General features: G+C 35.1%; 1 protein-coding gene across 8 annotated transcripts in view; it reads left to right on the top strand.

Annotated features, from left to right (window-relative positions):
- The window catches only part of MON2 (MON2 homolog, regulator of endosome-to-Golgi trafficking), a 103,952-nt gene that overhangs the window by 35,648 nt on the left and 54,807 nt on the right, over nucleotides 1-13,497 (top strand). For all 8 annotated transcript variants that reach the window (XM_027592403.1, XM_027592404.1, XM_027592400.1 and 5 more), the window contains 4 exons: nucleotides 6,030-6,154; nucleotides 6,523-6,659; nucleotides 7,772-7,925; nucleotides 12,803-13,035. In XM_027592403.1, coding sequence (XP_027448204.1) covers nucleotides 6,030-6,154; nucleotides 6,523-6,659; nucleotides 7,772-7,925; nucleotides 12,803-13,035 — 649 coding nt within the window. The remainder of the gene's footprint in view (nucleotides 1-6,029; nucleotides 6,155-6,522; nucleotides 6,660-7,771; nucleotides 7,926-12,802; nucleotides 13,036-13,497) is intronic.

Genomic DNA, 13,497 nt, shown 5'->3' with positions numbered 1-13,497 from the left:
TGGAGATGGACTCTTTGGGAGATAGATTTAGATGAGGTCATGCAGGTAGTGCCATCATGATGGGCTTAGTGACCTTATAAGAAGAGACACTAGGGAGCTTGCTTGCTCTTTCTTTCTGCCATGTGAGAACACGGTGATAAGGCAGCTGTCTGCAAGCTAGGAGGAGAGCTCTCACGCAAACCCAGTGATGCTGGTACCCTGATCTCAGACTTCTAGCCTCCAGAACTGTGCCAAACGATTTAAGCCACCCAGTCTGTGGTCTTTTGGTATCCCAACAGACTAAGAACTTGGTTTCTGTCCACCAGTTCTCTTATGTAGCAGTTCATCTGGTGAGTTTTTCAGAGATACAGATACCTTATTCTTAAGTAATTTCAGTTTTGGATGAAATTGCTGTTTTTGAGTGCATATATTTTAGACACTGTACAATGTGCTTTACATATATTAATTCATTTAGACTTTACCACAGCTGAAAAAATGAGACTCAGGATATTTATGTAATTTGCCTGAGATTATACTTTCTAAGCCACAGAGCTGGGATATTAATGAATTCTTTTAGACTCCAAAACCCTTGCTCTTAATTCCAGTGCAATTTGCTACTACTCTGTTTTCTTAGTTCTCATTTCATTTCTCTCCAAGGCTGCTAGTGCTAAATTTTCAGTACTGTTCCTATACCATTCTCCATATTTAGACCTTAATCTCCTTGACTTGGGGGGATAAAAGGGGGAGATAAATAACAGTATAGCCAGCTATAGGAAAGATTGAATGTTACTACCTAAAGGTAGAAAAATGCTTACTTCTGTGTACTTCACTCATAGGGGGTGATGGTCAACTGGCAAAATTTCTCTTCCTAATAAGGCAGCTCTAGGACCATGTTTATAAAGATGAATCCTTCAGATCTATATAAGATACTAGTTTCTCAGGGACACCTGGGTGGCTCAGTCAGTTAAGCATCTGCCTTCAGCTCAGGTCATGATCCCAGGGTCGGGCTCCCTGCTCGGCGGGGAGCCTGCTTCTCCCTTTCCCTTTGCCCCTGCTCGTGTTCTCTTTCTTGCTCACTGTCTCTCTCAAATAAATAAATAAAATCTTTAAAAAAGAAAAAAGATATTAGTTCCTCATTGTTACACTTTGTGACATTGGAACTTAGCAGTATGGGAAAGTGCAGACATTCTGTAGTTTCTCCAAAGGCAAAAGCTAAAGGTATGGTACTTGTGGGGTAAGATATGTAATTTTGGAATGCTTCTCTCTCATTTCTTTGTGTTTTCTTTATTTAAACATAGCTAATGATACATTTCCTAGGAGACATACTGGAGTAATAATTCTTATACTTTTTAGTCTTTGGATCCTTTTATGCTTGTAATAAAATATTGAGCTTTTGTCTATGTGGATTATTTCTATCATTTATTATATTAAAGATTAAGTCTGAGATCCTATTAAACCCATTCATGTTAACATAAAAACTTAATATTTTTTCCAGTGGGAAAACAAAGATTATATATATATTTTAATGATTTCCTCATCTTTTTATTTTTTAAATTTCTTTTTTTTTTTTTAAAGATTTTATTTATTTATTTGAGAGAGAGAGAATGAGAGATAGAGAGCACGAGAGGGAAGAGGGTCAGAGGGAGAAGCAGACTCCCTGCCGAGCAGGGAGCCCGATGTGGGACTCGATCCCGGGACTCCAGGATCATGACCTGAGCCGAAGGCAGTCGCTTAACCGACTGAGCCACCCAGGCGCCCCTCATCTTTTTATTTTTTAAAGATTTATTTACTTGTTTGAGAGAGAGAGAGCATGCAAGCTGGAGGAGGGGCAAAGGGAGAAATAGAATCTCAAGAATCTCAGACTCCGTACTGAGCATGGATGTGGAGCCTGACACGGGGCTCGGTCTCACAACCCAGAAATCATGATCTGAGCCAAAACCAAGAGTCGGATGCTTAACTGACTGAGGCATCCAGGCACCCCAGAGATTTTGTTTTTTGCTTTAATGTCTGGCTTAGTAGAAGATTAGCTGGATTTTCCTATCTTCTGTTTTCATTTTGTTGTGATAATGTTGTTTTGGTTGAAACATATGAAGAAAATCTGGCTTCTCTAAGTAACATAGTTGGAAAAGGCAGAATTATCTTAATGGATATTAATATTATCTTAATAGTGGATATTCTTCTTTGATACTGCACCAAACTGGACTAGTGACAGTTTAATGGTGTAGGATCTGAAACCTTAGTAATGACATTTTCATACTCTATTACATTAAAATTCATTGATTCATCTTGTGCTCTGATTGTATCTTTTATCCATACATGGTTTTGTAATATGTATTTTAGTTGTGCAGCTATTCCAAATGTTAACACTTTATACAATACTAAAAATGACGTATATTAATCACTAACTATGTATCAGATAAATCTCCCGTTATTAAGAAATTGTCAAGGTCACAGTGGTAGATACAATAATACTGATTTTTGTTTGAAAGCTTGAATCTAATCTTTGGCAACAAAAACTGTCATTTGTTTCCCTTAAAGAATGACAAGCTTACCTTGTTCATTTTTGACAAAGTGTCTGCAATATACACAAATCTAAATAGTTGTAGTTTACCATTTGCTCTTTTAGTTAAAATGGTGTTTGATAGAAGTGACTAGATCAGTTCCGAACTGTGCTTTTCCTCCAGACAGCCATTGTACTTTGATGCATAGCAAAAGTGTTTCATATGTATTCTCATTTTGTCACACAGAAAATTAAAAAGACATGCACTTATAGGTCAGACTTAAGAAAATCAGTAATTTAATTATATTTTTTATTTATGCTATTTTTTTTCATTATGGTTCTTTAGTGAAATAGACCTTTTTTTAAAAAAATGTGTGTGGTGGTGAAGAATACAATGACAGTAGTGCAGTCTGGTGTTAGTGCCTTGATTCTTGATAAAGCTGTTTTACCCACCATGCTTTTGTACCTTCATTACAAATGTCAATGCACTGAAAATGGCAAGTAATTATTACTATAAAAATAATTATGACCTCACTTTGACCCCACTTTGGGGAATCATTGAACTAGAGAATCTGTTTTCCCTCAGTATTCACCAGCTTATCTCATTCTATCAAGTAGCTCAGGGGTGTAGATAGCTAATATTCAAAGGTTAGTTCTGTTAATATATCTAGAGTGACTAGAGGAAACTGGAATGCCCCAGTCATTCAGAAAGAGTTATAATATAGCTAGTATACTATATTCTTTCTCTTTTCTATCATCTGAGCTAGGTGCTTTTCTGTCCTCTGAATCATTAGGCTTGTTCCCAGATATCTTTTTAAGGAAGATATGTTTAAGGAATTTATGAAGTTTAATTATAAGTGGCCAGCATATCTCTCTTCTGCCTTTGACTTGCTGCTTTTAAAAAGGAATGAATGGGGCTAAATTGACTTATCCAACCTAATGTTCTACTTCTTCACATACATGTCTTAGTACATACAAAGGATCTTAGTGCTAACAAATCCATTAACTATAAGGTTGTTAACTCTTACCAGGCTTTGAGAGATAGACTCCTGCATTTAAATATTCTATCAGGCTTTCTTGTGTCCTAAGCCAACAGTTATCTTATGTACATAATCTATCAGAAATCCATGTGATACTGTGATTAGAATTTCTACCAGGATGACTTTGATTAATCTTAAGCATCAGTTGTCTCTTGACTACTATGCATTACCAAAAGACTAGGAATTCAGACATTCATCACTCTTCATGCTTACAGTGGAGTTCATGAAGTATCTTCGTGCCACAAGGAATTGGACTTAGGCCGTAGATACCAATCTTAATACCTGTTTCCCGGTGAGTTCAACCTCTAGGGGAAAAGGCTTAACAGATTCACAGCAGGCACCCTCCACTGATGCCCTTGAGAACAATGCAGTGACCTCAACACGAGTTCTGTGATCAGACTTTCACACTTGGCAAGGAGGGAGAAAGGGAGAACAGAGTTCCAGACCTCAGGAGAGAGGCTCTCCTTTACCCAAATTGGGAGGTTTTAGTGGCTACAGTATAAATTTGTTTAATTTGTGCTGTAGTCTGCCTCCAACAGGAGAGAAAATGATATACTCTTCAAGGCAAGTTTTATAACAGTGTTTCCTTTGGCTGTGATATAATGATGTTTCTGAGAGCCTTTGTTTTCTGGCCTCAAAACCTGGCTGATAAGCCTTCAATTCTACCACATTTATATTTCACTTTCACTCTAAAGTAGGTAGTGTACATTTGGAGGCCCCACTAATGTTAAAACTCTGTAGTAGATACAATTTGCACAGTGAGTCATCAGCATGATTCTTTATCAGTTTGTTACTAAAAGGATCATTTGTTTAGAAAAAATAATGTGCTCTGCATTTGCATGGCATTTTATCATGTTTAGGGGATGTTTTTAAAGATTTATTTCTTTATTTTTTTATTAGAGAGAGAGAGAGTGAGCGAGCAGAGGGAGCATGAGAGGGAGAAGGCTCCCCGCTGAGCAGGGAACCCGATGCGGGGCTGGATCCCAGGACTCTGGGATCATGACCTGAGCCGAAGGCAGCCGTTTAACCAACTGAGCCACCCAGGCGCCCCTAGGGGATGTTTTTATTCTTACAGTTTTCTCATTTGATTTCTCAGAAAGATGTAGGTATTTTTATCCTTTATTTATAAGAAGGTTATGTAGCTTGTCATCCACTCATTTGGTGGTTAAAGAAGCTGAGCCTATCTGATTTCTGAACTAGTGCTTTTCAACTGTCATGATTAGAACAGTGCTAAACCTCTGTTTTATGACTTCCCCATTCATAGCAGTCCACGGATAAAGTTTTTAATTATGCCTCCTGCTTTATCCTCATGATTATGTCCTAATTTTAAGCGTTCAGTTAACAATACTGAAAGGCATTAGAGAATACCAGCTGCTACGGCTTTGGGTGAACATCCTGAGGGCCACTATTCCTGAAATTTCTTGCCTGAAGTGATGCCCGCTCATTTCAGGATACCCCCAGCGAACTCATCCAGTAATCTGCTGCAGTTAGTGTAAAAGGAGGGTTCAGTTTGGCCTAGTAATCACAGGGTCAGGTTCTTAGCTCCCAGAGGTCCTGCTCTGTCCTAAGTTAGTGTACAACAGACGTAATCCGTTAACCTTTGAAAAACCCAGTTACTTTTTTTTGGTCATTTATTCATTTATTAGACATTTATTTATTTATTATTTTTATTTTTTTAAGATTTTATTTATTTATTTGACAGAGAGAGAGAGAGAGACAGAGAGGGAACACAAGCAGGGGGAGTGGGAGAGGGGAAGCAGGCTTCCCGCTGAGCAGGGAGCCCGATATGGGGCTCAATCCCAGGACCCTGGGATCATGACCTAAGCCGAAGGCAGACGCTTAACAACTGAGCCACTCAGGTGCCCCTCATTTGTTAGACATTTAATACATAATGTTGAGAATGTGCTTCAAACATTTTTATTTACAAAGAGCATGCAGAGAAGATGGTTTATATTAATAATGGTAATGATAACTAATACTTATAAAGCAAAACTATGTACCAGGCCTTATTCTAAGTACTTTATGTATTTATACCTGTCAAGTGCTACAGATTCCTTTTTGTTTTCCTACTAGAAAATATATATTAAATGTGCTTAGGCTTATTGCCTCTTCGTTTAAGCAGCAAAAGAACATATGGAAAAACTTGTGGTGTTATCGAAGAGAAGAACCTACATCCTATCAGCTGTTGACATGATACATGCTACCTGCCAGGAATGAGGGTGGTGTGATGGTGCATAGTGCTTTGTAAAGAATAAGGGTAATAGATGAACCGTTTTAGCAATTCTCTAGTGTGTGTTTGCAGGGACGTAAGAGAGACTGATTATTTTTACTGTTAGCTTCCCCCTTATAAGTGCTTTTCCCTTTTTTTCTCTACTCCCCATTAAATGAATTTTAATTTATTTAAAATTGGAAGATTTTATTGGTTTGTCCATAACACGAAGAACAATAATGTAATTTATAAATTCTGATCTTAGATTTAAAGAGATACTATTAAAAATTTTTTTTTTTAGGTAACTGAATGTGAGATATTTCTGTCACTTCTGGTGAAATTTCTGGATGCAGATAAACCACAGTGGTTACGAGCTGTTGCAGTAGAATCAATACACAGACTCTGTGTGCAGCCTCAGCTCTTAAGGTAAAACCACAGCAATATTTTGTTAAATAGATAGGTTAATGTTTGCTAATAGGAAGAGTTTAAATATTTATTCCCAAATATTAGTGATTTCTAAACAAAGAAAATTGTATATTTTATGTATATGGAGCAGTAGTGGTGTAAGCGTGGAAACAACTGAGAGGTGGGCAAAAATATATGGGTAGTAATTGCCATCAATCCAAACTTATTGGTTAATATAGCCAAGATGATTTTTTTTATAACATTGACCTCAGTCTGAACCTTTGTACTAACTTAGTAAAATCACTCAGGTGTGATGAAGTTTTAAGTATAGACTGATATATCAATATTAATTGCTGTTTTTCTCAGAAACATTTAAAATTATTTTACAGGTCATTTTGTCAGTCCTATGACATGAAACAGCATTCTACCAAGGTTTTTCGTGACATTGTGAATGCCCTGGGATCTTTTATACAGTCATTGTTTCTTGTCCCTCCTACCGGAAATCCTGCTACAACAAACCAAGCTGGTAAAGGCTAATTCATATTTTGTTTTTTAATATTCTGCCATGATTTACTGTCTTCACTATTCTGAGAGGATATTTTGTAGAAATTTTGTGACTGGAGAAATATGGATTACCTAAATGTATTGGTGGTAAAGACTTATACTTAAAGAATATTCAGTCTCATTGAGGCAGCTATGTTTAGTTCTTTCCAGAATATGTTTCCTTCTCTGGTATACTTTCAGTTTCTCTAATCACATAAGAATAAGAGTTTAGATGCTTATCTTCATTTTAGAAGAATCTTCATTTTGGGGCACGTGGGTGGCTCATTCAGTTGTGTCTGCCTTTGGCTCAGGTCATGATCCCAGGGAGCCTGCTTCTCGCTCACTCTTTGCCCTTCCCCTTGCTAGTGCTCTCTCTGTCTCTCTCTCAAATAAATAAATAAAATCTTAAAAAAAAAAAGAAGGATCTTCGTTTTGTGCCTCTCTTAAAAGAACCTGGTTCACCACCTTAGGAGGTCTGTTAGTCTCTCTTTTAACGAAATAGGTAAACTTGATTTAAGCTTGTTTGGAAATCAACATATGGCTTCTTGTTTCTCTTTGCCTTTTTTATATTTATCTTCTACTTTTTACTGTCTGATTAATGATTTCTTAATTCTTAATCTTCACTTCTGATAAAAAAATCATCTAACAGAAGGTGTATTATAAAGTTTTTGTAGTAGTTTTACTTATTAGTACCTTTTTTATAAAAAAGGAAGTGGTGTTCTGGGCAAATAGAGTCTCTAATAGCCAAAACAGGATTGATAAACTTCATTTATTCGTGCAGTATCCCTTCTTATAGAACAAATTTTTTTAAAAAATTATTTTATTTATTTATTTGACAGAGACACAGCGAGAGAGGGAACACAAGCAGGGGGAGTGGGAGAGGGAGAAGCAGGCTTTCTGTCGAGCAGGGAGCCCAATGTGGGGCTCGATCTCAGGACCCTAAGATCATGACCTGAGCTGAAGGCAGACACTTAACGACTGAGCCACCCAGGCGCCCCTAGAATAAATTTTTTTAATTGAACAGATGTTTGTGTATTATGGATTTGTAATTAACTAGTAAATTGGTATCTTTGCTTTCTTCCCTTTACCTAATAGGAAACAATAACTCAGGTGGCCCCGTCTCAGCACCAGCTAACTCAGGAATGTTGGGGATTGGTGGAGGTGTTACTTTGCTACCAGCATTTGAATATAGAGGAACTTGGATACCTATTCTAACTATAACAGTACAAGGCAGTGCAAAAGCCACCTAGTAAGTAGTAGTAGTTTTATTTTGTAATGAATGATGCCATTGGGATTATTTTATCCTAAAATGTTTTTGCATTATATTTTGAATTTTAAACCTAGTAATTCTATACAAATAATACAATTTAGAACTAATTTTCTCTTGTCACATGTTGAGAATTTTACGTAGGATTGAATTTTGTTGTTTTCTTTTGTACAAATTACTTATGTGTTAGTGTTAACAGTATTGTGAAACAAAATGTGGTTTCTTTACCTGAGGACCTGTTTAGCTGTTTTATATGGCTTTTTGATTTAAGTATATGACTTTGGACTTAGGTCTTCTAATACTAACTGAGTCACCAGCAGCAAATTAGTTAACTTTTTTTAAAATCTCTGTTTCTTTACCTATAAAATGAGAGTAGTGATATATCTACCTTTCAGGATTCTATAGGTGAGAAAAGTTATTTTAACTGTGTAGCTAACTAATTACGTTTTTAGAGTTTAACACACAGTACTTTTAGTTTAATTAACTTAAAGTGTTTAATGGATTCCATATGTGTTATTTTTATTGTCATTAGTCATTTCAGTTTAACAAATACATATTTGGCGGTGTATTGTTGATTTTTCTTAAGTCGGAGTTAACTACAGTGCTACAGAGATAAAGCAATCAATCCTACATAGATTTGACACTACTGCGGTTACTGTTAGGCGGTCAGCTAATACATTTTGAATGCTTGGCATGTATAATTGAAACACCATTCCGATGACAGTAAATCAGAACTCAAAGTGTGAAGCAGAGTCTCTGTCTAGTTGTTTGTTTAAATTTGAATATAGTTGACACACGTTACATAAGTGTACAATACAACGCAGTGATTTTACAAGTTTATACATTATGTTGTGTTCACCACAAGTATAGCTGCCATCTGTCCTCTTACATCACTCTTACAATACCATTGACTGTATTCCCTGTGCTGTGCCCTTTATTCCCATCACTTACTCATTCCATAACTGGAGGCCTATGTCTCCCACTCCCCCTCACCTATGTGCCCAGCACTCTCTGACTAGTTTAGATGATAAATTTATATGGTATGTCAGTCTGCATAGTATAATCATAGTATTTTGCTGTGCAGCTTTATTTTGCCTAAAATTATGAAAGTATAGAATCATAGAGGACTGAAATATTTAACTAAAATTCATTGTTATTCTTAGTCATTTAAAAGATATTAAAGTTACATAGTTTCATATAAGCTTTTGTTTGCTACAAAGACTAGTGCTCTAGTATACTAGACTATCAAATTTAAAAGAAATCAGATTTCTAGCACTGAAGGAGACAATAATCTCATGCATTTCCCCACCTCATTTTATAAATTGAAAAAAACCCCAACATGGAGCTAGTTGCCCTCATTGAGCTTACATTTTAGTGAGTGAGATAGTCAGTAAAGGTTCAAATAAACATATAATATCACCTTGGGTAATGGTTAATTCTTTGAAGAAAAAACAAATTAGGGGGATAGAGAGTGACAGAAATTATCTCTGAGGAAACAAGATTGAGCAAAATAACATAATTAAAGGGAGAGAGTGAAGATGTGTGCTTGAAGAAGAAAAATTAAATGAGTGACGAGAGTAAATACTTGGCAAAGTTATACGAATTACTTTTTTATTAACGGAAGTCTGAAACCAATTGTTCATTGATAATTTAGTCCTTACAAATTAAGCGAGTTGGATTTTAACTACTTCTACTAAATACTGTGATTTTGAGTGTACAGCACATTATTTCACTTGAAGGAAAACTTAGGACTAAATCTCTAAAGGAACATATAAATAGTGGCGTTTTTTTAGTGCTATAAACACTGAGATTACTCACCTCTGAAATCAAAAATAGCCAGAAAATATTGGGTTTTCTTTTGCACATGGAATAGTAGGTTTCCAAGGAAACCTCCCTTTTGAGTTGGCGTCTTTTATTCATTCATTTGCTGTGAGATTCAGTATAAAGTTATTTTCACTATTTTCTTTGAAGGCATACATGTAAATCTTGATTGTGTATTCTGTTCTTTTATTGACTTTTTAAGTATATAATCATTTGAAAACTTAAGTAATGCACAGACAGAAGTAGTTTTGACCTAAGTATTGTTGACATATTCTTTCTGATTGATTACACTATGGCTCCTTTCAAAGTTGGGCTTGCAACAGTTTTGCAACTTTACCTTAAATTTAAAAATATTTAAATAAATGGGTTACATTTATCTAAAACTGGTATTTATGTACTATTTCTAATTAAATACCACTGAAATATTGAGGTAAGAAAGTGTGGGCTTTGTTTTAGGTTGTGGTGTAAATAAAAATAAGCGTAAATCACCTTTTTCTCTTATCTATTCTAGCACCTGAGGTCTTTACCATAGAATTTGGGGATTAGAGTTTGGAATATTTAGAATTACTTTCTTTGTTTTAGATGCATTTTCTCAGTAGATCATTTGTTCTTTGAGAATAGAGATTTGTCTGAAAAAATGCTTAGCACTCATAGGCTTAATGTGTGGCTCTGAAAGGTTCATTGGCTTGGCAACGATTAAACCCATAAACTTTACCTCCTTGTTTGAACTTAGATCTCTTTTGATCAGTAATATAAATATATCTTTATTGATTACCTAAATTTTAAAATCCTTGGAGCTGGCACATACTAGGGGTTAAATTGATAGGCTTTAGAGTCAGACTTGGGTTAAGAAATGTTGATGGATAACTGTGTCACCTTAGTCCTTAGTTTCATTATCTGTATCTTTTAGGGGTTTGTGAGGAGTTAAACAAGATAATATACATCAAAAAATTCCTTAGAGTCCCAGGCCAAGAGTTATTACACAACAAATGGTAGCTATTTGTAGGTGTTGTTATTGTTTATTCCGAGTTTTGCATTTCTTTACAAATTACCTACCTCCAGTCTTGATTATGATTCCGTAACTTTTAGAATTTGAGGTTGGAAATCTCTTTAACTTACTGTAATCTTTAGTGATTTCAGTTTTGTTTTTGAGATGTAATTCACATACCATAAAATTCAGCCTTTCACAGTATACATTTTACGATTTTACTGTATTCAAAAGCTATCTAACAATAATCACCTTTAATTCCAGGACATTTTTCATCATCCCAGAAGGAAACCCATACTCATTATCAGTCATTCCCTGGTCTCCCTTTCCCATTCCCCTAGCAACCACTAATCTATTTTGCATTTCTACTGATTTGCCTATTCTGGATATTTCATATAAATGTAATCATACAATAAATACTCTTTTTTTTCAGGCTTCTTTCAGCATGTTTTGAAGGTTCATCTGTGTTGTAGGATGTATCAGTACTTCATTTCTTTTTGTGGCTGAATAATACTCTAATTTATGGATGTACTGTATTTTGTTTCTCCATCAGTTGATGGATATTTGGATTGCTTCCACTTTTTGGCTTTTAGAGATAATGCTGCTATGAGCATTTGTTTCAACTTTTTGCATAGACATATGTTTTCATTTCTCATGGATATATACCTAGGAGTAGAATTACTGAGTCATATATTATTCTATGTTTAACTTTTTGAAGAACTGCCAAACTATTTTCCCAACTGACTGTACCATTTTATATTCCCACCAACAGTGTATAGGGGCTCAAATTTCTCCACATCCTCACCAGTACTTTTACTGTCTTTTGATTATTGTTATAGTCTTTTGATTATAGCCATCCTAGTGGACATTAAATGTTATCTTACCATATTTCAGTTTGCGTTTCTGTAAATACTGATGGCATTGAGTATCTCATTCACGTGCTTGTTGGCCATTTATATATCATCTCGGGAGAAATGTCTTTTCAGATCCTTTGCTCCTTTTTAATTGGGTTGTCTTTTTATTATTTAGTTGTAAGTGTTCTTATATATTCTGGATCTTTAGTCCCTTATCAGATACATGATTTGCAAAAATTTTCTATTCTGTGGATTGTTTTTCATTTTCTTAATAGTTGCCTTTGAAGCACAATAGTTTTTAATATTGACTACTTCAGCTTATCTGTTTTTTCCTTTGTTGCTTGTGCTTTTGGTATCCTATTGAACAAATCATTACCTAATGTGAGGTCATGAAGATTTTTGCCTGTGTGTTCTTCTAAGGGTTTTTAGTTTTAGCTTGTATATTTAGGTCATTGGTTAATTTTGAATTAATTTTTGTATATGGTACAAGGTAAAGATCCACCATCATTCATTTGTATATGAATATGCAGTTTTTCCAGTACCACCAGTTTTTTTTCCATTGCATTATCTTGATGGATTTCAATTTTAAGGAATTTAAAACCATAATTCCTTATTTGCCATGATTTAAGACAAAAGATTTGTTATCTTTCTTTTTGAAATCTTTGTTCTAACCATGGGGTAGAAACTGCTCTAAAATTCAACTTTGACATATTATGCTCTGAGTATTATTCTTATGTTGGCAGGGTGTGTCTGAGATGATAGCTAAGCTAGATATCTCACAGTAATACTTTCTCAGTGTGAAAATATCTTCCTGTTTATAGGATTGATTTGATTTCATAGTACCTTATTTTGAAAGCAACCGAGTCAGAGTTTGAGAAGTTTTATAATCTATTTAGTCTTACTCTATTTTATATGTAGTCTTTATTTCTCTAATACCAACAATTAAAATATTGGCACATTTAGGGGGAGAGGCAAAAAGTAAATTGTTGAAATAATTAGTTATGGCAGTGGTCAGGCCTTAATTTTTCTAATCAGTTTCTTAGAATACTGAGAAAGGATCCCTCCTCCAAATGAAACAAACTCAGTAATGTCCATTGACTTTTCCTATTCTGTTGCTCTTCATTTCTATGAACTACAGATACTTTTATATATTTTCATTATCGTGGCTTTTAATTAGTGTTTTTTCTTAATTTCAGCCTAGAGATGTTGGACAAAGTTGAGCCCCCAACTATACCAGAAGGTTATGCTATGTCTGTGGCATTCCATTGTTTGCTTGACCTTGTACGTGGAATCACTAGTATGATTGAAGGAGAGTTAGGAGAGGTTGAAACAGAATGTCAGACTACCACTGAAGCAGCTTCTTCACCAACACAGTCATCAGAACAGCAAGAATTACAGTCAACATCAGACCAAATGGATAAGGAAATAGGTATATTGATGTCTGTATTTTTAATTTTTATTTTGAAATAATTTGAAATTTACAGAAAATTTGTAGAAGTACTCAAGTTCCCATATATCCTTCACCCTAATTTCCCAGTTGTTAACACTATCCTATTTGTGTTACCATTCTATTTATATATGTCACTATGCTTTTCTCCTGAACTATTTGAGAATAAGTTGCAAATGTAATGCCCCACTATCCCTTAATACTTTGTGTTTTCTTAAAAATACGGACAGTTTCCTAACATAACTACAGTACAATCCCATCATAAATTTAGCATCAACCCAGTATTTTCTTATCCCAGACCTCATTCAAATTTTGCCAGTTGACCCAATAATGTCTTTTATGTTGGATCACATGTTGAACTTAGTTCCATGTTGCTATACTATCCTTTAATCTAGAACACTTCCTTAGGTTTTTTCTTGTCTTATATGACCTTGACATTTTTTA

Source organism: Zalophus californianus, chromosome 9 (assembly GCF_009762305.2).
Source record: "Zalophus californianus isolate mZalCal1 chromosome 9, mZalCal1.pri.v2, whole genome shotgun sequence".
NCBI lineage: Eukaryota > Metazoa > Chordata > Mammalia > Carnivora > Otariidae > Zalophus > Zalophus californianus.
Note: the sequence above shows the minus strand (reverse complement) of the source record. Positions and strands in the feature narration are given on the sequence as shown.